Source organism: Apiotrichum porosum (assembly GCF_003942205.1).
Source record: "Apiotrichum porosum strain DSM 27194 chromosome Unknown scaffold_2, whole genome shotgun sequence".
Classification (NCBI taxonomy): domain Eukaryota; kingdom Fungi; phylum Basidiomycota; class Tremellomycetes; order Trichosporonales; family Trichosporonaceae; genus Apiotrichum; species Apiotrichum porosum.
In genome coordinates this window covers 1072679-1099300 of record NW_021167109.1, presented here as the reverse complement: position 1 = coordinate 1099300, position 26622 = coordinate 1072679, and the positions used below count along the sequence as shown (strand labels likewise).

General features: G+C 58.2%; 13 protein-coding genes and 5 non-coding genes across 18 annotated transcripts; 13 read left to right on the top strand and 5 right to left on the bottom strand.

Moving 5' to 3' along the window:
- Window positions 1–373: 373 nt before the first annotated feature.
- Window positions 374–1779, top strand: EHS24_004443 (uncharacterized protein; the record flags this gene model as incomplete). The annotated part of the gene is made up of 6 exons (XM_028620020.1): window positions 374–470; window positions 636–711; window positions 821–904; window positions 1021–1259; window positions 1318–1523; window positions 1582–1779. The coding sequence occupies 6 exons, from the start codon at window positions 374–376 to the stop codon at window positions 1777–1779; spliced, it is 900 nt and encodes a 299-aa protein (XP_028478992.1).
- Window positions 1780–2093: 314 nt separating this feature from the next.
- EHS24_004442 (uncharacterized protein) lies at window positions 2094–4199 on the bottom strand (the record flags this gene model as incomplete). The annotated part of the gene is made up of 8 exons (XM_028620019.1): window positions 2094–2112; window positions 2158–2899; window positions 3031–3114; window positions 3191–3275; window positions 3319–3376; window positions 3435–3880; window positions 3970–4020; window positions 4161–4199. 8 exons carry the CDS (start codon window positions 4197–4199, stop codon window positions 2094–2096), a joined length of 1524 nt encoding a protein of 507 aa, XP_028478991.1.
- A 688-nt stretch (window positions 4200–4887) lies between these two features.
- Window positions 4888–4988, top strand: EHS24_004441. Its single transcript has one exon. It is a non-coding gene; the product is annotated as a tRNA-Glu (tRNA).
- Window positions 4989–5505: 517 nt separating this feature from the next.
- Window positions 5506–5607, top strand: EHS24_004440. Its single transcript has one exon. It is a non-coding gene; the product is annotated as a tRNA-Tyr (tRNA).
- A 484-nt stretch (window positions 5608–6091) lies between these two features.
- On the top strand, window positions 6092–6162 carry EHS24_004439. Its single transcript has one exon. It is a non-coding gene; the product is annotated as a tRNA-Gly (tRNA).
- Window positions 6163–7124: 962 nt separating this feature from the next.
- On the top strand, window positions 7125–7230 carry EHS24_004438. Its single transcript has one exon. It is a non-coding gene; the product is annotated as a tRNA-Leu (tRNA).
- A 342-nt stretch (window positions 7231–7572) lies between these two features.
- On the top strand, window positions 7573–7651 carry EHS24_004437. The gene has a single exon. It is a non-coding gene; the product is annotated as a tRNA-Asp (tRNA).
- A 1260-nt stretch (window positions 7652–8911) lies between these two features.
- Window positions 8912–9457, top strand: EHS24_004436 (uncharacterized protein; the record flags this gene model as incomplete). Its single annotated transcript, XM_028620018.1, has 1 exon — window positions 8912–9457. One exon carries the CDS (start codon window positions 8912–8914, stop codon window positions 9455–9457), a length of 546 nt encoding a protein of 181 aa, XP_028478990.1.
- Window positions 9458–9513: 56 nt separating this feature from the next.
- Window positions 9514–10634, top strand: EHS24_004435 (uncharacterized protein; the record flags this gene model as incomplete). The annotated part of the gene is made up of 2 exons (XM_028620017.1): window positions 9514–9671; window positions 9713–10634. 2 exons carry the CDS (start codon window positions 9514–9516, stop codon window positions 10632–10634), a joined length of 1080 nt encoding a protein of 359 aa, XP_028478989.1.
- A 1550-nt stretch (window positions 10635–12184) lies between these two features.
- Window positions 12185–14547, top strand: EHS24_004434 (uncharacterized protein; the record flags this gene model as incomplete). Its single annotated transcript, XM_028620016.1, has 3 exons — window positions 12185–12601; window positions 12655–14361; window positions 14545–14547. The coding sequence occupies 3 exons, from the start codon at window positions 12185–12187 to the stop codon at window positions 14545–14547; spliced, it is 2127 nt and encodes a 708-aa protein (XP_028478988.1).
- Window positions 14548–15048: 501 nt separating this feature from the next.
- Window positions 15049–16199, bottom strand: EHS24_004433 (uncharacterized protein; the record flags this gene model as incomplete). The annotated part of the gene is made up of 5 exons (XM_028620015.1): window positions 15049–15157; window positions 15324–15566; window positions 15662–15761; window positions 15798–15921; window positions 16002–16199. 5 exons carry the CDS (start codon window positions 16197–16199, stop codon window positions 15049–15051), a joined length of 774 nt encoding a protein of 257 aa, XP_028478987.1.
- Window positions 16200–16382: 183 nt separating this feature from the next.
- On the top strand, window positions 16383–17132 carry EHS24_004432 (uncharacterized protein; the record flags this gene model as incomplete). Its single annotated transcript, XM_028620014.1, has 2 exons — window positions 16383–16817; window positions 16902–17132. 2 exons carry the CDS (start codon window positions 16383–16385, stop codon window positions 17130–17132), a joined length of 666 nt encoding a protein of 221 aa, XP_028478986.1.
- Window positions 17133–17267: 135 nt separating this feature from the next.
- EHS24_004431 (uncharacterized protein) lies at window positions 17268–18201 on the bottom strand (the record flags this gene model as incomplete). The annotated part of the gene is made up of 5 exons (XM_028620013.1): window positions 17268–17484; window positions 17543–17779; window positions 17835–17975; window positions 18044–18121; window positions 18176–18201. 5 exons carry the CDS (start codon window positions 18199–18201, stop codon window positions 17268–17270), a joined length of 699 nt encoding a protein of 232 aa, XP_028478985.1.
- Window positions 18202–18688: 487 nt separating this feature from the next.
- On the top strand, window positions 18689–19646 carry SEC17 (vesicular-fusion protein S17; the record flags this gene model as incomplete). The annotated part of the gene is made up of 2 exons (XM_028620012.1): window positions 18689–18808; window positions 18897–19646. 2 exons carry the CDS (start codon window positions 18689–18691, stop codon window positions 19644–19646), a joined length of 870 nt encoding a protein of 289 aa, XP_028478984.1.
- Window positions 19647–19772: 126 nt separating this feature from the next.
- Window positions 19773–20720, bottom strand: RSM10 (mitochondrial 37S ribosomal protein rsm10; the record flags this gene model as incomplete). The annotated part of the gene is made up of 2 exons (XM_028620011.1): window positions 19773–20547; window positions 20650–20720. The coding sequence occupies 2 exons, from the start codon at window positions 20718–20720 to the stop codon at window positions 19773–19775; spliced, it is 846 nt and encodes a 281-aa protein (XP_028478983.1).
- Window positions 20721–21007: 287 nt separating this feature from the next.
- On the top strand, window positions 21008–22364 carry EHS24_004428 (uncharacterized protein; the record flags this gene model as incomplete). Its single annotated transcript, XM_028620010.1, has 6 exons — window positions 21008–21277; window positions 21320–21340; window positions 21373–21494; window positions 21532–21951; window positions 21988–22291; window positions 22329–22364. 6 exons carry the CDS (start codon window positions 21008–21010, stop codon window positions 22362–22364), a joined length of 1173 nt encoding a protein of 390 aa, XP_028478982.1.
- Window positions 22365–22586: 222 nt separating this feature from the next.
- On the bottom strand, window positions 22587–24520 carry EHS24_004427 (uncharacterized protein; the record flags this gene model as incomplete). The annotated part of the gene is made up of 3 exons (XM_028620009.1): window positions 22587–24117; window positions 24166–24230; window positions 24281–24520. The coding sequence occupies 3 exons, from the start codon at window positions 24518–24520 to the stop codon at window positions 22587–22589; spliced, it is 1836 nt and encodes a 611-aa protein (XP_028478981.1).
- A 474-nt stretch (window positions 24521–24994) lies between these two features.
- EHS24_004426 (uncharacterized protein) lies at window positions 24995–26288 on the top strand (the record flags this gene model as incomplete). The annotated part of the gene is made up of 4 exons (XM_028620008.1): window positions 24995–25242; window positions 25302–25531; window positions 25572–26208; window positions 26246–26288. 4 exons carry the CDS (start codon window positions 24995–24997, stop codon window positions 26286–26288), a joined length of 1158 nt encoding a protein of 385 aa, XP_028478980.1.
- Window positions 26289–26622: the final 334 nt, after the last annotated feature.

Genomic DNA, 26622 nt, shown 5'->3' with positions numbered 1-26622 from the left:
CTGGGGTGCCTTCAGGAGTCCGGTGCGATGACGGCCTATCCGCAGGCAGGTCGAAGCCGATGCTGCCGCCGTGGTCGTCGTCGTGGGGTGGAACGGCGCCAACGAGTGAGGACGTGGTATGCAGCGCGTGCAGAGCTTGCTGAGGGCTGTCATGGATATGTGCAAGAGACGAGAGCGCTCGCAGGAAGAGAGTGCTGCTCCATGCTGCTGTTTTGGTCGTCGCCGCAGCAGCACCCCCCCCTCATGTTCCCGCCGGCGGCTCCACATAAAAGGAACCAACGGGGCGGGTCGTCAAGCGGCGGCGTGCATTATTCGGTCGATCGTCCTTCTCTTCATCCCTACATCCCATCAACCAAAACATCCCCGTCACACAATGTCTGTCCTGCTCCTCGTGGGGCAGTGCATCGCCATGGTAGCTGCAAGCCTCTTCGTAGGCTCCTTGCCCCTCATGTTCAAGAGCTCCTTGAGCGGTACGTAGCGTCTCGCGCCTCGCCACCCATCATGTCCATCCACTCCAGTTCCCACAAACAGCCCGCTTTCCTCCACCATCGAGCCGCAGCTGCGATGCAGTGGCAGGTCGTCTAGCCATGAGGAGGGGGACACTGCTCATGTGTAACCCATCACTGACGCCTCAGCCCTCTCCCTCGCCGCGATCGAGGTGTTTGGCATGGGTCTTCTCGTCGGCGCAGCTCTCACCATCATCATCCCAGAGTAAGTAGAACGTGTCTCGACAGATACGGATATTTCAACGACATTCGACATCGCCCTCGCGATGGCCTATTACCATTCCAAACCTGCGTCGTCGCTGACATCGGTACAGAGGTGTGGAGACGCTCTACGCTGCCGAGCCCGACAGCCATGTCGTGGGCATCGCCCTCTTGGCCGGATTCGCTTTGATGCTGCTGTGAGTTTAATCAATGATCTGGCGACGACCCGTCCGGTCGTCTTGCAGTAGTGAAGCAACGGCGCCGACATGGTCTCGGACCCGACGGTCCACACCAATGCTGACGGCCCCCATAGCGTCGAGAACCTCACACCGCACCCCCCTCATGCGCCACCACAGCTCGAAGAGGCCGCGCACCCGATGTTGCCCAAGGACGAGGCCGAGTGCGAGACGCACGCAGCCGCCCATGGCTTGAGTGCGACTCTCGGCCTGGTCATTCACGGCGCTGCGGACGGTATCGCTCTCGGTGCCAGCTCGCTCAGTGACAACAAGGGTCTCGGCATGATCGTCTTCCTCGCCATCATCATCCACAAGGGTGAGTCACATTCGGACAGGGACGAGGTGTGTTCCCGACGACAGACACTGACGTATAGGCCCTGCCGCCCTCGGCCTCACTACGACGTTGCTCACGCTCCACCTCACGCCCGCCCAATGCCGCCGTCGCCTGCTCTTCTTCTCCCTGTCGGCCCCCGCTGGCGCCCTCTTGACATACGGTCTCGTTCGTCTGTTTGGCACCGGTCCGGCCGTCACTGGCAGGGGCAGCCTTAGTTGGTGGACAGGTGTGGCGCTCTTGTTTTCGGTGAGTCATCTTGCGGGTGTCTGTTGCTCTACGACTCTCGCCTTTCTGACACGCACAGGGTGGCTCGTTCCTCTATGTCGCCACCGTCCTTCAGCCGATTACGCAGACGGGTCCCGACGACCACTGTCACGACGTACACCACGAGGTGCACAGGCAAGACAAGCCAATCCTCGGCCACCTCTCGCGCACATTCATCATCCTGCTCGGCATGGTCCTGCCGCTGGGCATGAGCGCTCTGGTGGATCACCACCACTAGGCTGACGCATAACGGGAGGCTGGAGATGCTCGCGACGACGCAACAGGCCACTCCCTGCCCCTGCCCCAACAATCTACTAAGAAAGAAACCATAACAATCGTAAACTGGAAAACAACTGCTCGCAGGGCTTCAGCTGCTATCCTCTCCCTACCCATAACAACCGCATTATATAGACTAGCCCGCTCGACTGTATATCATAGACAGGTGTCATGTGTTCAACAACTATACATTACTCTGTGCGCTCCTCCCTTCCCTGTGAGCGGTGCTGCGGCCCTGCGGCCTCTCCTTCTCTCAATAAACGTGTGCTATACTACTTAATCCAGATCGTCGACACTGCAAAGGTCAGCTTGGGGATTGGGGATTTTGGATAAAACTCACAAGGGGTCATACTCCCTCACTGCCGCTTGCTGACGCTCGCGACGCTCCCGTTCCTGCTCGCGCTGCTGTATCTCCTGCTCCCGGCGGAGGTGCATGGCGCGGTAGTCGTTCGGAATCGCAGACGACATGTCGGGTGCGAGCACAGGCTCGGGTGGGTCTGCAGCGTCGTCGGGACCAAGGACAGCCTCCGGAGGGTCAGCCGCCGGGTCTGCAAAGTCTGACGCGTCGGATGCGTTGGATAGGCGACGAGGCCGAAGGCTCGTCGTTGTTGAAGGATCTTCGGCCTCCTCTTGCTGTGAACTGTGGAAATTTCTCATGGCCTCGTTGAGCTCGTCTTCGGCACCTGCTGCCGCCGTGGTCTCAGTGGCCGGTACACTTGTAGGTGGCCCCGTCGGTGCCGCAGGCGGCGGGGCTGGAGGAGCAGCATCGGCCGCGCCAGTCGGAGCAGGTTGAGAGCCGGAGGGAGGGGCAGGTCGGGTCCCAGGAGCAGGCAGGGGTGGGGGCTCTTCGTTGCCGCTCTGACCAAACAGCCTGTTCAGAACGTTGCTGATCACGCCCTGCGCCGTAGCTAGCGCTCCGCCTCCGCCTCCTCCACCCGTCTGCTCCTCTGCAGCGCCAGGCTGCGTTCCCTGCGCCCGTGTCGGCGTCGGCTGGGGGGCTGATTGGTTTGCAGGTTCCGGGACAAGCGAGAACCGGCAGACGGGGCAGGACCCGTTGGTCTTGAGCCATGGCACGATGCAGTCTGGGTGGAAGACGTGTTTGCAGGGAACGCGGACCACCTCGTCGCCGACGTTGAAGTCGTCCATACACACAGGGCAATCTTTGTACTGGCTCTCCTCTGGTATGTTAGCTTCGCCACGCAAGACGGCTCACCGAGCGTCTTCTCATCAAACTTGATTCGTGGCAAGCCGTCGATGACAACCTCAGGCGCTGGGAGGGGGCCCTGCGGTCCAGCCGCTGCCATGAGGCGCTCGAGCACATCGTTAAACCCATCTGACCGTTAGCCACGCCCTTTGACGCGCCCTTTACGCACCCTCTGTCATGACATAGTCGCCCATGCGCCCGCGAGGCAGGAGGCCAGGTGCACCGCCTTCCTCGGCAATGATCGAGAAGAGAGCCTGGAGCTGATGGGTCAGCATAACCACGGGCAGCAAGACCCACCAAGTCGGCACCCTCGAGCTGCTGGGGTGCGCGGTTAGGCGGACGAGCACCAAAGCCTCTAAAGAAACTGACATGTCAGTGCTGGCGCACAACAACCTTGCAGTCCACAAGCTCACCTGTCAAGGCCATCGTTAGGGTCGCCTGGAGCACCATTGTAGCCTCCAACTGGGGTTCCCGCAAATGGGTTGAACGGCTGTCCAAATGGAATCGTGCCCGGAGGCGACGACCCATAACCGCCTTGCGGGAATGACCCAAAGGTCACAGTCGCAGCGCCATTCCCGATATTGAAGTTCCACGTCCGAGGCTGGTTGCTCCTCTGCGGCTGCTGAGTGGACGGGCTAGATGGTCCTGATTGTGGTTGCTGGTTTTCCTGGCCAGGCTGGCCCCCGCCAAAGACCGACTCGAACAGCCCGCTGAAGAAGTTGGGTGCTTCGGGGGTGACGTGCTGAGGGTCGGTTTGGCCGGGACGAGGTGGGACAGGAGGGGCATCGGAAGCATGCCCTGGGCGTTCAGGTGGGTGGGGAAGCTCGCGATGGGGGTCTGGGTTGACATCTTCGTCGAGCTGGGACGGTAAGCACCGTGTTGACAACAAGCCTGCTGCTGTCGCTGACCGTAGCCCAGCAGATGTTAGTCATCAAGATGGCTACTCACAATCTCAAGGAACTCGGAGTTACAGCTTGCACAGTGAGGCACACCATCAATCTGTTTGTTAGTGTACTGCGATGTGTAGATGATCGTACCATCAACGGTCTCATTTGGGCGCCGCACTGTTGTTACATTAGTTCTGCGATTCATGTTGTGTCGGCTGGCTACGTCACCGACACGTCGGAGACGAGACGCACCTCGTGGCAGAGCCAGAACGGCGCAGCCTGTGGTGGCATGGTGGTATTGTGTAGTGCACGATATTAGATGCTGGAGCCAGATATGTCTAGAGCATGGGACGAGATGGTGAATGGGAGACGTGAACAACAAACTGATGGGGGGCGGAAATGGAATGTGCTCGACAAGGCGTTGCGGGTGTCGCCGAGCCGAGATGGGACGGTGGGTGGCAAATATACTCCCGTGAGTGGCAAAATAAGGTGAGAGTGGCACCTGGGGGGCTCTACATTGTGCTATCGAGGAACCTTGTCTTGCATCTCGCGAGCTCCGTGCACACGGTGCGTGGGCCAAGTTCTCCTAAAATGTCAATAAATGAGGTACTGAGACTCCTGCAGAGTGTGTAAAACTGCTACTGGTACAGACGTGGGCTATGGAGACCAGACCCGTTATTAGCAATGCTCCGCCTTTCCAATGCTCTCAATTACCTCCCGCTCAAAGATAACGGGCAGTAAGACACGGCTGTGAATCTGTAAACCGGGGAGTGCCATGCCGTTGAGTGTTGAGAGATGAATCCAACGAGCTTCACAGGCCCAGACGGGCATGCAAACCCGATCTTCCCTGGTCACCCCTGGCGACCTGAAAACAGATGCCGACTCCTTTGCCTGTCACCTTCCTTCACAACTCGACCCTCCTGGGCCATTCTGGCGGTCGTCAGCTGTGCTCACCATCACAAGGGAGGTCGTCATCGCCTCTTCGCTAGTATATCGGTTAGTATAACCGCCTCTCAACAGAGAGAGCCTTCATCCAAAGGAGCATCGCGGTAGAGCAGGGTTCAACTCCCTGGCGGAGAAGCAGGACGTCTAAGAAGGACGTTACCTTTTGCCTTTTGGTCTGAGTATGTACAGTATCCGGTAAGAGACGCATAGGCAAGATTAGAAAAGGTGGAGAGCCGTTGTTGGAAGGAACGAAGTGCGATGGTAGTCGGGTGTAACGTTTTTTTTTTCGACCGCTCTGAGTATGTAAAAGCCATCGCTCAATTGTCGCCAGACAGATTCCTGGGCTTGGCTTCATGTTGAAGGAGAACTCAGAGGTCTTTGTTCTGGTCAGCGTGCTCCTGCGAAACCTCGAATAGTCCCTCCGCCAAGCGACGTGTAAAGGGGGTCCAGTGACCCACGGGCTGACAGTCGAGTGACGACTGCTTAGTCGATAAAGGTGCAGCTATATGCAGAGAGGGTTAAGAAGGGGTACTGAGGTGCAACTGGTGCAACTGGTACATGAGACAATACCAATGTAGCGCCGAAGAAAAACACAGAACGATAACAGAATGTGAACGGCATCCAACTGGGTGAGAAAGGTCTTCAACATCCCCTCGCTATAGCATAGTGGTATTGCGCCGGACTGTAATGTTCTACCTCCCTTCCAATAGGAAGAGTAATCCGTAGGTCCCCTGTTCGAATCAGGGTAGCGAGAGGAGCTCATCGTGAAATCGAAGAGCAACTTTTTGGCATGCTGCAGAGGAAAAGGTCGTCAGGAGGAGACGAACAACAGGGAAGATGCGGGGGTGGCGCCGGGGTCAACTGCAGGGGCTTCAGAACGCAAAGACAGGGTGCCATGCATGGTAGCAGGGTGGACTGTGACGTTTGGCAGCCTCTTTGTACTTGTGGATAGCAGCTGGGCCGCTGGCCGTCGAGTTGGATGGTGAAGTGATGACGTTGGATAATTCCCCGCCCATTTTTCGGGTGTTTTCTTCCTGCCACATTTCTGGCTTGTCTCTGCCATAGAGTGTAACGGCCAACCCAAAATCAGCTATACACTCTCCCTATTCTCAAGAATGGTGAATGTGGATCGCATCTTTGTGCTGGGATGCTTCTTGCATGCATAGCTGTCCCCATGGGCTCAGGAAATGAGATTTTCCACGGAGCGCGCCGATTGATACACTTTCACTAACATCACAACACCGTTGGTGAAACGGTATCATGCGTCGTTGCCATCGACGCGGCAGGGGTTCGACTCCCTTACGGTGTATCCTTTTGGCTTCTGGAACATGCGCAGCCTTTCCTTTTGCTCTGGCAGGTGTACGGCTGATTCCGAGGAAGAAAACTTACCCCCAACGTGATGTCCTCGTTGCGCTTGGGACGAACCTTGTCCGTTGCGCGTTTCATCTCTGGTTCAGTTAAACATCATTTTGCTGTCCTCTACTCTGCGTTCGAGAAACATGGACCTCTGTGCCCCTTGAATAACTTGCAACGATGCCAGCCATTCTTGTGATTACTATTGATGTCCAAAAAATAATTTACGTCGAAGGTGCACTCCCGTACGTCCACGTACCCTACTCCAAGTGTCGTACAATGAGTTTTTGTAGTGTGCGACAAGCCTTGCTGTTGTCTTCCCTAGCATTAGGCCTTTTCCTTGCGATTCAGTGACCCCTCTCCTCAGGCATTAAACATTTTAAAGGCCTCCTTTGTCTACACCTACTAATGTGAATGAAATTGTCTGTACGGGAAGACCCCAGCGCCACTGCGATATGGTCCCCTCAAACTTGAACAAGTCACTTACCGGCTCAAAGTTTATTGTCTGCTGGGCATAGCCTACAATACCCTTTGCCTGTGCCGCCACCTGCCTAACTTCAGAGGGTTAAAAGTGCAACCTCGAAAAAAAAAACCCCGGCGGTCTCAAGATTGTCCGAGTTCCTGCACCTCCACCTCTCTGTGACCCTCCATGAGTTTGAGGCTCTGTCTAGAACAGATAGTGGCCAGCAATTGCACGTCAGGGACGATATCCGTCCAAGCTGCCAAACGTACAGAGGGACTTTGGCTTCGGAGAATGGTCGACGAAAATGAGTCACACGTTTTGCGGAACAACCAATTGACGAGATGTCGTGTCGGACACCAGTCTCCAAGTCACCCATCGGGTCTATTTCCTACCACTGTGTCTGATGCACGCAAGAGGACAGTCGCTCCAGTGGTGGCGGAAGCAACAATGTACTCGGCGAGATGGCCGAGCGGTCTAAGGCGCTGTGTTAAGGTTTTCTTCTGCTTCGTGCAGAAGATCATCCGCAGTCTTCGGACGTGGGTTCGAATCCCACTCTCGTCAGAAGGGGCTTCATCGCCTCCCAAGCCAACCTTTTTGGATCTCTGGGGGTCCGGGAAGTGGTCTAGGACGGTCAGAAGGCATAGAAGGCCGATCGAGGGACAACGGAGGATTGTTGAAAAAAGTGCCGCACTCGTCTGTCGATCATTCATTTTTCGTCTGTGAGCCACTCACCCTCTCCACATTTTGGCCATGATTTTCCCAAGCGGGTGACATTCAATGACTGGGACTATTCCAAACGCTTCACAGGAGACGTGGCTATCACCACGGGTGGTTCTCTGTCTCAAAATAGCAGAAACCAGGACGCGGTGATCGATTTTCCATCTCTGAGACGTCCTCATCGACTTCTCATTCGTATAACGGTCAGTATGCTCGCTTGTCATGAAGATCGCGGGAGATCGGAGTTCGATTCTCCGATGGGAAGACAGTAGGCCCTCAGGGCTTCTCCTTTTGCTGTTTGGACGACTGCAAGGACCCCCAAGCGTCCACGGAGGTGGGTTGAAAGGATTGGAGGCATCTCGGATATTTTCCGGTATTTTTCATGTTTTATATATGTAAGTCACCCTTGTGTCACTCACTAGCTGGGCGCTTCCATACTCCATCTCGTTACCAACGGAGTGGAAGTCGGTACACGCAGCAACACTTTGGGACCACCGAGGCCGTCATTTGTGGCGGACGTTTCGTGACCCCAGGTATGCCATCTCGGGTCTGGTCGCATCGGCCACCACCAATGACAAAGGTACGTGTTATCGAGGTAATAGCTTGTTGCCATTGCCGATCTGCGTACTTATTTTTGTACCTTGGGAGGCTCCCACTCTTAGTGGTTGAGCTCTAGCCGATGCTTTCGTCCTATCATGATACCCTCAGGCAGTGAGCGGCACATGTGTCAACGAAGGGGGTCTGTACAGGGAGGGACCAGAGTGGAAGAAAGCTCAGGGGGTTCCGCAGGTCCGAAACTCTCGTCTGCGCTACTCACATCAGCATGTACGTCGGACAGGCCCGCCTTCGAGGACCATGAGGTCGTTCGCCGAGGAACCTAGGTTTCCAAATGGTGGGGATATAGCAGTGGAAATGGATTTCCGATCGCCTCGGTCTTCGTTAGAGATTGAATTACCCGGGGATACGCCGTTCAAGCATTTACCCATTCTCCCACAACTACCCAGCCGAGAGCGCCTTGGACGCCTGGTGCATTGCCCACTCCACAAGCTTGTCACATGTCATGTCAGGAGACCTCAAAGAGGATAAGAGGAGTTGGCCTTGTCCTCGTGGATCCTCGCGTACGGCTACTTGTTCGCCTACTTGGTCCCCCCAACCAACGATACCAGCCAGGCCTTTGACTGCGGTTCGTGATGATGAAACGGCGTATGGTCATTCAGCCACTGGCCACTGGCCACTGGGTAGCCTGCCCCCGAACACGCATTGGCTTGCGCTAGCTTGGGCCTGTTCGTTTCGCCCTGGGGACTGACATGGAAGTGGGCAGAGGTACCTTGGCGGCACTGCTCAATGGGGACGCAAGGGAGAGTATGCCGGCAGCCATGAACGCGGAGAAGCTCATTTCGTTCGGAGCCGACATCCGAAGTCTTGGCCAACTGTATTTAAGTAGCGTGGACGATGAGATGTTCACCAAGCGACCACTGACGCTGACTCTTGTCAACACACCTACTACTCTACAACAGGGATCATAATGTGGGCGGTTCTCACCACCAGCCTCCTTCCTCTGGCAGCTGCGGCCGCCGTTCCAGCCATGCCGGCAGACGTTCAGGTGGCTCGTGGCAGCAGCACCAACAACGGCACTCACAAGGCCCAGGTCATCGTCCTCGGCGGTGGTATCTCGGGCATCTCGGCTGCACGCTCGCTCGTGAGCGACTACAATGTTACCGACATTATCCTCATTGAGGCGCGCGACGAGCTCGGTGGCCGTGCCCACACCGACACCATGACCAACAAGAAGGGCAAGTCGGTCGTCGTCGAGCGCGGCTGCAACTGGATCCAAGGTCCCGGAAAGGAGGTCATCACCGCTCTGGCCGACAAGTGGGGGCTCGAGACCAGTGTCAGCAACTACACCAACACCAGCTGGTACGAGGGTCTGGGAGTGGGGGCCGACGGCAGACACGGCAAGTGGCTGGACACGGCCGAGCAAGAAGAGTTCATGTCTGGCTACGACACCTTCCTTGACAATGCGCCTAGCTATGCTGGTGGGTTGACACAACAGAATATAACTAACATATAGACTGGCGCGCGAACAACTCGCTCGTCGACATTACTGTCCGTGCGGCCACCTCTATCATGGACTGGATCCCTACAAGTCCCTTGCAGTGGGCGTACGAGTATTACAATGTCGACTGGCTGTTTGCCCAGACCCCCTCTGAGAGCAGCTTTGCCAATGCTTTTGGCCAGGAGGCTGGCAACGCGGGAGACGAGGACAACTTTGTTATTGATCAGCGGTGAGTGACAAGATTCTGCAGAGCTCTGGGCTAACATTAAGTGGCTACAAGTACATCTTTGTCCAGGAGGCTCGCGAGATCTTTGGCCAGAACCTTGAGGACCCTCGTCTTCACCTCAGTACCACTGTCAAGACAATCGACTACTCGGCCGCCGAAAGTGGCGGAGACATTGTCGTCACTACCACCGACGGCCAGACTTTCTCGGCTCCTCACGTCATTTCCACCTTTTCCGTCGGCGTTCTTCAGAACCAGGATGTCAACTTCGTCCCCAAGCTTCCCGACTGGAAGAAGGAGGCCATTTTCACGTTTGCAATGACCACCTACCAGAAGATCTTTATCATGTTCGACGAGCAGTTCTGGGGCCCGGAGCAGTACATGATGTACGCCGACCCCGACCAGCGTGGTCGCTACACCGTGTGGCAGAACATCAACGCTCCTGGATTCTTCCCGCAAGGCACCACGGCCAACCTTGTAATGGTCACTGCTATCGACGACTTTGCCCGTCGCAACGAGAAGCTTACCGACGACGAGGTCAAGGAGGAGGTCTACCAGATCCTCAAGGAAATGTACGGCAACGACATTCCCAAGCCGACGGACATTCTGGTCCCCCGCTGGACGCTCGACCCCCTGTACCGTGGCACCTACTCCAACTGGCCCATCGGTGCTACTGACCAGCACCACGACAACCTCGGGGCACCCGTCGGTTCGGGCAACACCTGGCTCCACTTTTCTGGCGAGGCCATGTCGGCCGAGCTGTTTGGTTACGTCCAGGGCGCTTGGGACGAAGGCCTGAACGCTGCCACCACGGTCGCCGCTTGTCTCGGTGGCAAGTGCCCTACCGTCGACGTGTTCGAAGCCGTCACCACGTGTGCCCAGACCGCGACCGAGTTCACCAGGCGCGATGTGGGGACTAAGCGCAAGGGCATGCTCGCTCGCCGCGGTGGTCGCAGGAACAGGAAGTAGAGGAAGTAGCGGGGCAGAGGAGGAACTTGACAGTGAGCAGCACTTGATAGTTGTTTGTATAGGGCCGGTCGCCGGACAGTGCAGTGCACATAATAAAGCAATACAGCAGTGAATACAGAAGAATGCGCATACACAGAAAGTCGACGATACCAATGTCAGAGTTGAGGGATCACGTCAGCCATGTCGCCTTAGCGTCGGGACGCAAGCTGCGCCGCTGTTTTTGGCTGAAATGGGCCAGTGTGGTGCGTCCAGAGGATATCCGAACAAGGCTGTTAGCGTGCCGCTAGGCCAGTTTGGCCAGTTTGGCTCAAACTGCGGAGGCGGTCGCACGACATGCCGATAGCAATATGATGGACCGGCGGCCATTTTGGCAAGTCGAAACCGCTCCCACCACCACCGCGCCACCGCTCGTTTTTGCAGGCAGCGGCGGGTAGTCAGGTCACCGGCATTTCAACACGTCCCTGTTATCTTCGGGGCAGGAAGAGGAGCCGTCAATCTGTCAGATGAGCAGTCGTGGAGAAGAGAGTAGTTGTTCGGGCCCGCTCTGTCAATAGAACCAACAGGAGCCTTGCCCCTTGTTGCCAACCGGGGGGGCAGAACGACCGGCTGATGAATGGAAAACCCGGCGAGGCGACCAACGGCCAACGTGTTGCATCCCTTGCGCGACCTGTAACACGCGCGGAAGGCGGAGCGGGCCCTCCCTTCGGCTCCCATCAGCTCCCATGACGGCGTCGTGTCAATGGGGATCAATGGGCTGCGACGTTTTGGCCCTTGCAAAGGGCGAGGGACTGGAAGTGACTACCCAGGCCAGGAAAAGCGCGGGGGGCAGTTGGTGGAAGGAAAGAAGAGGACAAGAGATCTGACAATCGTAACAGATCCCACCCATTGTATCGTCGTCGCCCACAGCAGAGACATGTCCCTTTGTAAAGGCTACCTTGCGTGGCGAGCATATGCATGCAAGGATGCAAGCATGCAAGCACGGTGACTACCCATGGGGACACAACACATGACACATGCATATGCATGCATGCGACCGGCCCCCCCACCACGGCGCCTGCCTCTGCCAGCCAGCTGCAGCCAGCCAGCCGCGGCGCCACGAACTGCCCCCCCTCCACCACCCCCATTCTCCTTTAGCGACGATTCCTCTCTGCCCGCGCTACGCACTCTTTCATCGCTGCCCATCGTTCCCACACCACCAACGCATCTTCATCCATTCCGTTTGGTTTCTCCTTTCTCGCCATACCCCCTCCCTTCTCGCAGCGGCACGCACATTTACCACCATACACCTGCTGGTCATGGCGGCATAGGCCGCTGCCGCCGGCCGCTCCTTTCCCCTCCCCCTCTCTCCCCATTCTTCTTTTCCTTCCGGCATTGAAACATCACCAACACAGGTCTCGACAAGACTCAATCTCGACGCGGCGGCGCACACGCACAACCCATTCACAGGCCTTTGCGCCGACCACAACCAACCCTCCTCCACACCGCGACCTCGTGACCGCTACTGGTCGTGCGGACGCGACTCGGGACCTCTGCGCGACAAGCCGTCACCCATGGCTAGCGCTGCGCTTGGGCCAGGCGGCCATTCGTCCGGGCCTGTCGTCGGCGGGGTTGCGTCGTCTGTGGTCTCGTCGCCATCGCAAGGAGGCAAAGACCGCAAGAAAAGTGCGCACTGGACCGACAATGACACGGACACTCTCATCGGTGTCCTGCTGCGTCACCGGGACAGTGGGCGGACGTCGGACAATGGCTTCAAGCCAGAGGTCTGGGACGAGGCGAGCGCCTTGCTCGAACGAGCACACTACCTCGGCGGGTCCAAGACGCCCGACGCGTGTAAATCGCGCTGGCAACGTCTGCAGCGCGACTACAAGTTTGCTCGCCAGCTCCAGAGCTATCCCAACATTGCGTGGGACCGTAATGAGCACCGACTGGTCGGCAATGAAGCAGCATGGGAGGCCGCCGAGTACCAGGTGGGTAGCAGCGAGACCTTTTGGCCTTGCATGGCTGACGTTTGTGTGCGCAGTACCCCGAAGCAAGAAAACATCGAAAGATCCACCTCCCTTGCTACGGACAACTCTCGGTTCTGTGCTCGGACGATGGGCTGCGACCCCGCCCTCGCCCGCCAAAGCCTCGCATGTCGTCCACATCGTTCACCTCCGATTCATCTGGCGTCGTGTCACTAAACCTCACCCCCACGGGTGGTACAAACCCGTCGGCCATGGTTGGCGGCCCTCCCAACGTCGCCGAGTCTTTGCACGACCGCCGACACATGCTTGGGTCTGGCATGGGACACGCGCACGCCAACGGCCACGCCGGTGGTCCGACACACGGGCAGGCCCACGGGCAAGGACACGGTCTGCAACCCGCATTGACACTGTCGTCTGAACCCCCGATGATGTGGACAGACGGTGATGACAGCGTGGAGAGCGTTGAGACTTCGTTCACCATGCCCGATGGCACCTTGCATACGACACGTCAGTTTGCACTCCCTCAGCAACAGCAGAAGCGTCTCCCGGCATATGACCCGTCCATGCTCGCAGCCCAATCGAACCATTCGCCAAAGCGTCATCGCAGCACACGCCGAACGGATACTGATCCATCGCTGCAGGCTACCCCCACGCAGTCTACGCCTCAGCAGTTGTACCAGCTTTCCCTCGAGACCCCGCGTCATCTCCCTCACCCCCAGCAACAGCAACAACAGCAACAGCAACAACAACAACAACAACAGCAGCAGCAACAACAACAACAACAACAGCAGCAACAACAACAACAACAGCAACAACAGCAGCAGCAACAACATACACAACAGCAGCAGCAACCGCCTACACCACAGACGCGCCAGGAGCTTGAACAGCATCAACAGCAGCAACTGCAGCATTCTCAGCATCAGCAGCATACGCAGCAGCATCAACAGCAGGCTCTGCCACCACCACCGCCTCAGACGGAGCCCCGGCCTCTACAACAGCAACAGCAACACCAAGCACAGCCGCAGCAGCAGCATCAAATACAGCCAAATGCTACACCGGGACTGCCACCGAGGCTTAACAGTACCATCTATTCGAATCAGCATGGCGGGCAGGCATACGCCCGCCGGTCTCCATCGCAGCTTGTCACCAAGATTGTCGACCCCGCCCTCCCTTCGCCAGTGTACCAGGTGACGCCGCTTGACAGCACGCCACGGACAAACGCGGTACCCGTCTTGCCAAACGGTGATGTCGACGGCAGTGGTGGGACGAACGGGCACATGCGTGCGTCGTTGCCCAGCCCTGCCATTTCTGCCAGTTCCGTGCGCGTCCTCGACAAGTCTGCGAGCCCCCACACTCGTTTCCGGGCCGACCTCCACGAGCACCACCAACAACTGCCATACCCGCGGCCATACCGCACGCCCGGCCCGGGGGAGGAGGACAAGCGTCTCCCGCCGGTACGTGCCGCGTCGTCGTCGTCAATATCGTCGGTCGTGACCGCGGCGGCTCCCGCTGCTCCCGCAAGCTCTGCCCCGTCCTCAAGGGCACACTCGGGCTCGGTGTCCACCGCGCCTGACCCGGCTCGCGGCGAACTCACCGAGTCGCAACGGCACACAGAGGCCGTCGTGTTGCTCCAAGAGCACCCGGAGCTGGGCGACGACGACACCATTGCCCTCCTGCACGAGTTTGAGGTCAATGTCCGCGCAGTGGACACGTTCCTTGCCCTGCACAAACAGGGGCTGCGGTCAAAGTGGCTCGCAAACAAGGTGGCGCGGTTGCGCTCATATGCGACAGCTCAGCGGGAAGGGGGAATGCATGAGGCGAGTGGGTCATGAGGGAGTGGAGATGGGAGAGGGCAGAGCAGAGGGGAGTGAAGGAGAGGGTGCGGAAGAGCAGTGTCAAGGGAGAAGAAGAAGGGAGTTTAGACTGGGTAAAGACGGTTGTTAGAGTAGAGGGGGGAGCATGCGGTAAGGGAAGAGAGTGTAGGAGAGATGAGGGGAGTGTAAGAAGCGGGAGTGTAGGGCGACAACGAGAACCAACGACGACAAGGACGAGGAGGAAACCACCAAAACGCTGTCAACAAAGACAGTTCTACAGTACAGCCATAGCATTCATTGTCTTGCTTTATCGCGTGCGCGCGCAGTAGGCGCGCCTGACGCGAGATTCATCAGTACGTTTCGGGGCGAACCATCACAGCGTGGTCGCCTCACGATGTACTCCTTTTTTGTTCTTGAACCTGAACACATGGCAGCAACGGTTGGGGGGGATACAAGTGCATGAAATATTGCGTATTACGGGGCACGAGTATATGGGGGAGAGGGTATTCCACAGATTGGTTTTCCAGGTCCGCTGAGATGAGGGCGATGAGGGAAGGATCCAAAGGCAGAGACTAAATGTCGACGACACAATGCGGCGGGAGGGCAGGACTCGCGAAGATGATGTTTTCTGGCACTTTAAGCGCCGTTGACGCCGTTAGGGAGCTCGCCGAGGGCGGCGGCAATGTCGTCGCACACGAGGATCCAGGCGGCGCGAGGCTCCATCTTGGTGTAGTACGTCTCCTCACTGGGGAAGTCGTTAGCGACGGTCACTGGGGGTGTATTTCTGCAGACTCCAACGCAAGGGGCAGGAGTGGAGCCACACGGTCGCCATAGCTCTGGTAAGAGTCGCAGCAGTGCACCACAGCGCGAGTGACAAGAACAGCCATCCCAAGATGTCCTTCAACACTCACACACCGGCCTCCTTGAATCCAAGCCTCTCGTAGAACTTGCGTGCCGAGTCGTTGCCGACCTGAACGTGGACGAGGGCGCGGTTGATAGGTTTGCGGGGCTCGACGGGCTTGAGCTGAGCGCGAGTAGCAGTGCCCGTGGCAGGAGGAGTAGGGGCTGGGGGCGCAGTAGGGTGGAGAGCCGAGCGGAGGGCGTGCTGGACCAGCGCGCTGCCGAGGCCTTGCGAGCGGTAAGGAGCAAGGACGCTGAGGGGCATGTTAGTACCAGAGGGAGGGGGGATGGTAGCCAGCTCAATGGATCCAGCCAAGCTGAATAGAAGCCCATGTCCACATGAACTCACGCAAGAGTCAGAATAGCCAAAGTGGGAGGCTGCTTGGCACCCTTGGCCATGTTCTCGATCCGGCAGCAGCACGCGCCGACGGGAATGTCCGCGTAGTAAACTAAAAAAACGTGTCAGCCCCAACCACCTCCTGCACAGTGAGTAAACTTGCCAAGCTTGTTAATGTCATCAAGAGTCGCGTCGAGCACGTCCTGCTTGTAGAACTTTTCCGAGTAGACAATCGGGAGGACGACCGAGTTGATCTTGCGCAGGGTGCCGCTCTGAGCGTTGTTAGCTGACACTGTCGCAAAGGACAAAACCCAGCCGAGGCAGTGTGGTATCGTGGGACTGCAGTACCCACGTTGTTAGGAGTCAGGCTCGTAAGCGTCACCTTGGGCTTTGGACGGATGGCGCGCCTCGAGCTGGCACCACCGGCGGCGGCGCTGCCGTTGAGGTTGACCGACTCGTGCTCTCCGCGCGGGGTGAGAGCGTCGAGGTCGAGCGGAGACGAGACGGTGCCCGCTGTGCTGTAGCTTGCGGTGGCGGCGGCAGGGGCCATGGTGACTGAGAGAGGGTTGCGAAGAGGCAGGAAGCAAGTTCGAGTGACGGCGACCAACAAGGCAAGGGTTCAAACGAGATTGGAGTGGATCAACGCGGAGTTGCACGGGGCATGTCCATTTTCGAGAGCTGTCTTTAGATTTCGCGCGGCCAAGATGAACCCACAACAACACACTATCCCACCATGAGCTCCATGCGCGACGTCCTCGCGCCCATCCCTCTGGCCCTCACGGTCATTGCCTTTGTCGTCGGCTACCAGGCCCGCGGCGCGTTCAACCCCGTGGTCGTGAACGGTGCTCCCAACGGCACCCGCTCCTTCTCCTCGTCTTCCAAGGCCTCAAAATCCAAGCGCAGGGGTCCCGTCTCGCCTCCTGGCACCGACTATGAGTCGGACTCGAGCTCTGGTTCGGCTGCCGGCGGTACCGACGGCGAGTCGGACGCCGACGATGAGGCCAAGGCCACCGCCGCCGACCTGTCGGCGCTCAAGCCCGGAAGCGACGAGATCAAGCTTGTCTTGGTGGTCAACGACTCGCTCAAGATGACAAAGGGCAAGATCGGAGCGCAGTGCGGCCACGCTACGCTTGCGTGCTACGAGACACTGGCCAGGAGCAACCCCAGGGTGAGTGAGACGAGTCGTCGCAGAGCGCTGCACAATGTGCCTGATGGTCACTCACTCCTTTCGTCTCATTGCTAACACACCCAGCTCATCTCGCGGTGGAAGATGTACGGCCAGCCCAAGATTGCCCTCCGCTGCGCCAGCACCGAGGAGATGGAAGCGCTGGCTACTCAGGCCCGCTCGCTCAACCTCTGCGCGCGCACCATCCAGGACGCCGGTAGGACACAGGTCGCCCCCGGATCCAAGACTGTGCTCGGCGTGGGTCCCGGCCCCGCCCGTCTCATCAACCAGGTCACTGGCAAGCTCAAGCTGCTCTAGGGAAACGTTGGCTCTTATGATGACATATCCATGCTATACTGCCAGCTAGCTCTACATATACGATATCCCTTCTCTGTGTGTCTCTCTCTGTCAACTATCCACCGCTGCGCAAGACCGTGTTTGGTGCGTGTTCATTTAATACCTCCTGCCACCGCCGTTGCGGTCCGAAGGCGCCTGCCATCCGCCACCACCCTCGAGGCGTGCACTGCTGGGCGTCCAACCCAGGTCGGCCTGGGCAGGACCCTCGCCACCGCCGTTGGCGAGGTTTGACCTGCGGGATATCCTCTGGCTTGCCTGCAGCGACGACACAAGCTGCTTTGTCGGGTGGCAAAGGTGCATGAAGTTGCAGAACCTGGGACACGTTAGCATCACAGAACTGGGCTTGCCCGGCCGCGTCACTCTATACTCACCCTTCACGCTTGCACTCGCCCAGCTCGTTCTGCCTGCAGCACGCCTCACGGAAATCGCTCACGGGTGAGAGCTCGGCCATCAGTGGCCTCATGCCGTACCAGCGGTTGTTGAGCTGGTCGACGGCCTTGGCCGCCTCGGCCTCCCACTCGTATCGCACGTAGACGTTGCCCTCGAGGTGGTCGCCGACATTGTCACACACGTGCATCTCCTGTACGTTACCGTACTTGCACAGCTCGCTGAAGGAAGATGTCAGCTTTTTGCCACCGTGGGCCACCGCAGCTTGTCACTCACATGAAGAAGTCTTCGTAGAAACGGTCAAAGTCGGCCTGCAGCTCTGCCTTGTTCATCGACGCGCCCTCGGCTGTGTGTGCGGGGTTGTTGTAGACATTGGGAAGCAGCACCGTCTGCGAGAAGGTTGGCTTGATGTGCTTACTAGCGACGAGTCAGCAAAGATCAAGAGACATGAGATGGGAGACTGCCTGTGCCAGAGGAACACTTACCGAGAGCAGCGGTCGCCGTGTCTACAGGCGCCGATCTTGAGGTAGAAGGAGCAGTTGACGCGGTCCTGCTCAGTTCCGCTGTGTGGAGAGTTAGCAGAGGAAGGAAGGAGAGGGAAGACGCGGTTGACGTACTAGATGTGAGCGAGGTGGGAGGCCATTTTGGAAGGAGGAGGCTGGAGCTAGGCTGTAGGGTAGTAGCTTTAGTGCCGTCGGGGGAGGAGGAGGAGGAGGACAAGGAGGGAGGACCAGTGGGTGTGAGATGCACGCCAACGAATGCAAGGGGGAGAGAGAGAGATGAGTAGTGGATGGGATGATCTTGTTTGGTGGAGATGACTGTACTAGGAATCATCATAACAATCAGCGCCCGCACTGGTGAGAGGGCAGATCGCCACACGGCGGATATTCCCGGTGTATCGCCGGCTCACCCACAGCCTCCCTCACTCTCCCACGGTGACCTCTCCACCTGGACACACGCCACCCAGCGGCGGTGACGTTGCGGGGCGTAGAGCGCCTGGCTGTGCCAAGTATAATCGACACACGCTGGACGGACGGACGCACAGGTCATCGTCGACCCCCTCCTTCTTGCTCATTGTCTCTTTGCTCTCCATCTCTCTCTATCTCTACCCACAGCTACAACAAACAACCATGGGTGCTTCACGAGGCGACTCTCTCCTCCAACAGGCCGACAAAAAGGCCTCGTCGTCCACAGGCTGGTTCTCCTCCTCGTCGTCCAAGTGGGAGGACGCAGCAGACCTCTACCAGCAAGTACGTGTACACCTCCCTCGCCCGGCAACCCCCTGTACACGGGCTCGCCACCGATATACATCGCACACCACGCTGACACACATTGCAGGCCGGTAACGCGTACAAGGTCGACGGACGGTGGACCGAGTCTGGCAAGGCGTTTGAGCGCGAGGCCGACTGCCGCCTCAAGGCCGACGAGAAGAATGACGCCATGAACGCATTCTACAACGCCTCGAAGAGCTACAAGAAGACCGACCCCATGGCTGCCGTCAACGCGCTGCACAAGACCATCAAGCTGGTCACCGAGGCCGGCAACTTCCGCCAGGCCGCCGACCGCGAAAAGGACATTGCCCAGATCTTTGCCCAGGACGGTCTCGACATTGGCCGTGCGCGCGACTCGTACCAGCGTGCCGGTGACTGGTACAAGCAGGAAGACGCCAACGCCACTGCCAACCAGTGCTACCAGCAGGCTGCCGAGCTGTCCGCCGAGCTGGGCGACTTCCCCACCGCGTTGCAGCTGTACAAGACCGTCGCCGACTGGTCGCTCACTTCCCCCTTGACAAAGTACTCTGTTAAAGAGTACTTTTTGCGCGCCGTCCTCTGCTGTCTCGCCATGGGTGACTTGGTGCTTGCCCAGCGCTCGCTCGACGAGTTTGCCCAAAAGGACGTCACCTTCCCCTCGACCCGCGAGTCCAAGTTCGCCAAGGAGCTCGTGGACGCGTGCGACGAGGCAGACATTGAGCGCTACACCGCCGCCGTCTTCCAGTACGACCAGGTCACCAAGCTTGACAACTGGAAGACAAACATCCTCCTCCGCGTCAAGAAGGCCCTCGAGGAGGACGAGGGCAACCTCACGTAATATTGGTCTTCTCTCTTCTCTCCATACCTCTTTATTTGTTCTCACAACCCTATACAGCAGCATGTATTTGTATCCGGGGCAAGGTGTGTGTGTGTGCATGTGGGGGGAGGGTTTGTCTATGGGGGACTATGCCTTGGGCTCGGCAGGAGCAGCAGCAGCCTCAGCCTTGGCGTCTGCTGGAGCGGCGGCGGCCTCAGTAGCGGGGGCAGCAGGAGCAGCCTCAGCCTTGACCTCGGCTGGCACTTCGGGAGTCTGCGCCGATACGTCCTCTTCGGCAGCCTTGGCCTTCTGGGCCAACTCCTTGGGGGACTCAAACTCGGGGCCGGTAAGGTGCTTGACAAGGTCGGCAGCAACCTTCTCGAGGTCTGCGTTGCCCATGTTGCCCTCGAGCTCGGCAACCTCTCCCGCAGCGAATCCAAACTCGGCATACTCGTGAACGTAGGCCTTGAGACCCACGCCACCGATCGAGTTCTTCTTGAGGTACCTCAGCCAGAGGTCGACAACCTCGCGGTTGGTGTCAAACACCTTGATCGCGCGACGGTGCGTCTTGCGCTCAAAGTTCTCCTGCGACTTCTTCATCACAAAGGGCGACTTGATGACGGTAATAAGCTCCTTGGTGGTGGGCAGAGCGGCAGCACCCGACGTGGGCATCTGGAGCGACTCGGCGGCGTGCAGGGCAAACCGGGTGTACAGGTCGAGGTTTGACGAAGCGTACGAGCGCATGTGCAGAGTAGCGACGTGCACGGCGTCCTTTTTGGGCCGGATGGTCTCGAGCGGGGGAAAGTCCATGTCGAGAATGTGCTTGTGAATGTTGTGGTTCACGCTGCCACCAGTAGGCTGAATGTCCGAGGCCTCAGCGCCCGGGATGGGGAGGGACGAAGCGGCGCGAGTCGACACGGCACTGCACGAGCCCAGTCAGTTGTTGAACACGGCAAAGAGACAGCGAGGGGGAGAGAAGGGTGAGTCGGGAGCGAGACTCGAGGCGAAAGAGGGGGAAACTCACGCAAGACGCGAGGAAGAAGCCGCGGGCGAGGCCACGCGGGCAAAGGCGCCGAGGACGTGTTTTGACGCCATGACAGAGAGGGGGTGGGGAGGGGTGTTGTTGTGGGTATCTATGCAGATGTTCAAAGTCGGTGGCCTCTCTCGACTTTGTCCGAGCGACGACCGGAGAGTGGAACGGAGGAGGGGATATATATGTGGCCCCCCCGTTTTGGGTCTCTGGGTGTGTGGGTGTATTTGATCCCGTCGCCAGCCCATCTCGCTTGTGTGGCACTCGGACCCCGCGCGTTCCTTGTTATTGTCGACGAAGACTTCTGATCTTCTGTTGACACTCATTCACTCATCACACACTCTGCCATCAGATGTCACAGCAGCAGCCGCCTACTCCATCACGAAAACTACAGCGTATGTCCCGTCCACCAGTCTGGATCCCAGTCAAGGACACACCTCCACCACAGACACCTCGCAGGCCCTTCACCATCCGTCGCCGCCGCGCACGGGCGCCACCACCGACAGACACGGCTCTAGAGGAAGGCACGCCGTCGCCCACCACTGATGCAGTGCCGCCTGAACCAGCGGCAGCGGCGCCGCAGTCGCTCGTGATGGACAAGGTCGCAGGGGTGCTTGGCGGGGTGGGTTGGAATGCTCACAACCAGAAGCTGACGCACTCCCAGTACGACAACGTTGACTCTTGGGTGCGTTCTCAAACATTGCGCCGCTGATGCAGATCGCACGGTACCTCCCGGCCCTTTCACTCTTTGCAACCGAAACGTGGATACACGGTATTGGCCTCCTAGATCGTCCCAGCAAGTGCGCATTCTTCATCCTCCTCCTGGCAGTGGTGCAAAGGTGAGTTGAGCCCCGCACCTCATTGCTCATCTCGCAGCGCTCTCCCACTCGCAACATCGCCGCTCTTCTGGTTCTCCAAGTTCCTTTCGGCATGGTTGCTCGCTTACTACAGCCGAAAGGTGTTGCGCAGTGGCATGGCTGTCCTACACCCTGTCACCCAGGTGGCTTCGATTGTGACCACCTTTGCCATTGTCTCCCTCGTCGAGATGATTCAAGCGGCCGCCCAGAAAGCGACAGGTGACATGTCACCAAGTTTATGGCCGCCAATCTTTCTTCCAATCTTCCTTCTCTGTTGCCCAACTGGTGGTCCCGACACCGTAGCATCCTTCGTCACTCGTGGATGTTCGGTGACTCTGGCGCGGTGGACGGCGGTTGTCGATATCCAAGAATACATCCAGCCGCACTTTGGCGAAAGGGAAATCAAAGTGGCAATCGCCCTCGTTGTCGGCATCCTCATGTAAGCTGGAGTGGACTCGAAAAAGCTAACCTTCAGGCGCTTCTCCTTTATTGGCGGCACGGCGATCCCCCTTGCCATCTGGCTTGTACTCACCCTCGAGACCATCAAGAGTCTTGGCACACTCGAATTCGTCCAGACCAACCAGAACTTCTATCCTTTGCTATGTAGCCACCACCTGCTCGCCATCTGGATGTGGCTCTTGGGCTTGACCACCCTCGAGTCTGTACCAGTACTCAACCTCGTGCGCGAGGCGACAGTGTACGGTGTCCAGCCGTTCTATCTCGTCGTTGGGGCCTTTTTTACGGCCATGCTTGTGGCCCAAAGGAAGCAGAATGACTGGGTGAGCTCCAGGCGGGATTCCATAAGCTGACTCTCAGCACGCAGATGCGTGGTATGTTCACGCCTTCCTGTGAGACCGAGTCACCATCGACACAAGCCTGTCCCTCCCATAATCTTTATTTGGCTCTATGTATTGTGGCCACGTATCTGTACGTATGTATGTAACTCGAAGGTTCCAAATACCTTTCCCCCAAGTCGCGCCGACGACCTTCATCGCTCGCTCGCCGTCTCCCTGGCGCCTCCGTGACTACTCTATGCATATACGTCCAACAGATATACTCCTACGGGGGCGACTTTTACATGCGCTCAATGGGGGTGAGGGACAGGGTGCGCATGGCGTGGTTGAGGACGTTGCGGATCTGGACGAAGAGGAAGAGACGGGCACGGGCCTCGCGGTCCTCGGCACCCGAGACCTTAATGGTCTCCCATGCCGAGCCGACCAGGTGCGACAGCTTGAAGCACCAGTTGACAATGGTCGAGGGCTCGGAGAACTTGAGCGCCGACTTGATGATCTCGGGGTAGGCAGCGAGGTGGTAGAGAACCTCGTGGATCTTGGGGTCCTCCAGGACGGAAACGTCAATCTCATCCACAGAGTCGGCAACGGGGACGTTGGGGTTCTTGCGCTCGACGGAGCACAGACGGACGTGCGAGTACTGGATAAAGGGTCCAAAGTCACCCTCAAACGAGGTGCAGCGCTTAATGTCGAAAGTGTAGTCGTTGATACGCTTGCCGGTCAAGTCCTGGATCTTGACGGCAGTCGCACCAATAATGGCCGAGGTGCCCTCGGGGTCCTCGACCTGAGCGTACTTGGCGGCGTTCGACTTCATCTGCTCGTGCATGACGTCCTTGGCGTCGGACAGAATGTCGGCAAGGAAGACGACGGTACCCTTACGGGTGGACATGCCGTGGACCATGCCGAAAGTGACGTGCTCGAGCTTGTCGGCACAGGGCTCGCCCATGAGGTCAAGGGTCTTGAACAGCTGCTTAAAGTGCAGAGCCTGGGCAGAGGCAGTGACGTAAATGTGCTTGTCAAAGTGGTAAAGCTCCCACTTGTCGTGGGCACCACCGAGATCACGGGTGAGGTAGATCGAGGTACCGTCGGCCTTGCGGATAATGGCACGGTCCATCTTGTACTTCTTCAGGTCGACAAGGAGGGCACCGTTGTCCTCCTTGCAGGTGAGGCCCTTCTCCTCACAAATCTGGATGGCGCGCTCCATCGACTCGGGCTTGACCTGCGACTCACCCCAGTAAACGTCAAAGTTGACGTTGAGGGTGGCGTAGGTCTCCTTGAGCTTCTCAATCGAGAGCTCACGGAAGCGGGTCCACTGGGCAATAGCAGTGGGCTCGCCGTCCTCCATGTCCTTGAAGACACGCTTGGCGGCGGCGTGGATGGTCGACTCGGGGTCAATGGCCTCGCCGGCGTTGAACTTGGCCTTCTCGGCGTCATTGTCCTTGTTGATCTTGACGTAGACCTCAAACAGGTGGTGGATAGGGTCGGCCTTGAGGGCCTCCTCGTCTCCGTAACGGTCGTAACCGAGCGAAAGGAGACCGTACTGGGTTCCCCAGTCACCGAGGTAGTTGAGACGCGTCACCTTCCAGCCGGCAGTCTCGTGCAGGTTGCAGATAACAGTTCCAATAATGGTGGAGCGGAGGTGGCCAGCGTGGAAGGGCTTGGCAATGTTGGGCGACGAAAAGTCGACAAGGAGGTGCTTGCCAGCACCCTCGGTGCTGCAACCGAACTCCTTGTTGTGAGCGGCAGGGTCGGCCTTGGCGGCAGCCGCCATGCTGCTAATCGCCCGGAGGTGGTGGTAGGCAAACGCCTGCTTGCTAGCGAGACGTTAGCACTACGCTTCACAAGTGCAACATCCTACTCACTTGACGTCGAACATGAGGAAGGGGCCCTGGGGCTTGAACGAGGCAATCAAGTTGTTGGGCTTGAACTGCGAGCTGTCAGCGAGCCTTCCCGTTGTTCAAATCCAAATCAACGTACAGCCTCCTCGACCTTCTTGATCCACTCGTCAGGCTTGCCCTTCTTAAAACGGGGCACAGCAAGGGCGAGGTCGGTGCCCTTCTTGCCGGTGTCAACACCGGCGTAGATCTTGGAGACATCCTCCTCCCAAGCGTCGGCGACAATCTGGGCAACGGCAGCCTTAAAAGCCTGGATGGGCTCGTGAACGTAGTCGGTGCCGGCAATGACGGGGAGAGTGGGGTACTGAAGCTGAGCCGACATGGTGGTGGTCGTGCTTGTGGCGTACGTGCGGACTGTGGAGAGAGAGTTGTGGATAAGGGAGCTAGGGGTGGGGACAGGCTTTTGAGCTGGGTTCAAAAGCAGTGATGGGAGGGGCCGCAGTGATGGTGCGAGAGCGAGGCGGCAGCGCGTCAGACGTGCGAGTGACAGACGCGGAATTGTGCTGATATGGGTGGTTGAGAGAAAGAGAACACACTACCGGGGTTGGTTCGAGTCGTCGCCGTTCAAAGCGACTCAGAGCAGGACCATCGACGGGCTCAACATTTCGACGCTGGAGCAGTCACGTGACCACCATATGGTTGAACCGTTTCTAATGGCGAGATAAGGATAAGCCGCCGATTAACAAACCCACCACTAATGATCTAATGACGACATTTGAGGGCACAGGTCCGGTCCACTCATCTCCCGTCACACTCTCATCCTCATCACAATTCTCCACCACCACCCTCCGCCGTCATGCCCGCCGATGAGCTCTACAAGCCGGCGTCGCCGCGCTCAGAGGTCGACTCGGACGATGACCTCGACCGCCCAGGCCCTTCGCGCACCCGGGGCGGCAAAAAGGCAAAGGCAAAGGGCAAGGGCAAGGGCAACATGAACGCATGGGAGGCGACATACAAGCGTTCATGGGACGTGGTACAAGAGGACGAGCAGGGCGGATTGCAGGCCGCAGTAGACAATTTCATCGCCCGTGGAAGGAGAAAGCGGTGAGTAGTTGGCTGGAGCGCTGCATGTCAGGCAGGATGCCGTGCTGATCAGCCTCCAGTGCACTCCAGTCCGAGGCGCCGTTGCGCCGCTCGCTCGTCCGACACATGTTCATCGTAGTGGACCTCTCCGAGTCCATGCGAGACAAGGACTTTCGCCCCTCCCGCTTTGACCTCACGCTCCAGTACCTGCGCTCGTTTGTGGTCGAGTGGTTTGACCAGAATCCTTTGGGCCAGGTCGGTATCATTGTGCTCCGCGACCGCCTTGCCGAAGTTCTGGTACCAATGGGAGGTAGGTACATACGAGACGAGAGTTATGGCTGATCCATTAGGAAACCCACAAGAGATCATCGCGTCTCTCTCTGACAAGCGCAAGCTGGAACCTTCTGGCGAACCGTCGCTGCAGAACGGCCTGGTGATGGCGCGTGGCGGCATGAGCCACCTTCCTTCCACCTCGTCGCTCGAGATCCTGGTCCTCTTCAGCGCCATCAGCACCGCGGACCCAGATGGCGTGATGAACATTCACCAAGTCCTCGACGAGCTGGTGACCGGTCGCGTGCGCACCACCATCATCTCCCTTTCGGCAGAAATCAAGATCTGTCGTCAAATCGCTGACCGTACCGGGGGACGGTTCGGTGTCGCCATTGACGAGGACCACTACAAGGACTTGCTGTGGGAGACTATCCCGCCTCCAGCTCAGACGGTCGCAGCGCCGACCACGCTGAATGTCCGTGACGCTCTCGCGCGCGGTGGCAAGGCTCCCGGAGCCGGCGTCAAGCCTGCAGGTGACCTCATGGTCATGGGATTCCCCACGCGCTTGCCTGCCGGCGAGAGCTTTTGCGCGTGCCATGGCCTCCTGAAGCGTGGAGGATACATGTGTCCCAGGTGTGGTGCCAAGCTGTGCGATGTGCCGACCGATTGTGAAGTGTGCGGTTTGATGGTCGTCAGCAGCCCTCATTTGGCTAGAAGGTATGTTCTATTGCCACCTCAGCAAGCTAACCTGCAGTTTCTGGCTTCTTTTCCCCGTCGCGGCATACGGCACATTGTGAGTAGCAATAGCTGTCACCACAGTCCACAGTAACTGACCGCAGACCGTGCGAGGGTCTCCAGCAGGCGGCGCTGGCTGAGACGTGTTTTGGCTGTGACAGAGCTTTCCCATCGGTAAGCTGCGATTGCCTCCACATGTGAAGCTGAAGCTAGTTATCCTCGGTTACCGACGATCCGCAAAGGGACAGCGCTATCAGCGCAACAGGACGTTATCGCTGCGCCAAGTGCTCCAATGACTTCTGTGTCGACTGCGACATCTAGTGGGTTTGAAAAGCGTCATCATGTTACTGACCCCCAGCGTGCACGAGACGCTGCACACCTGCCCCGGCTGCTCCC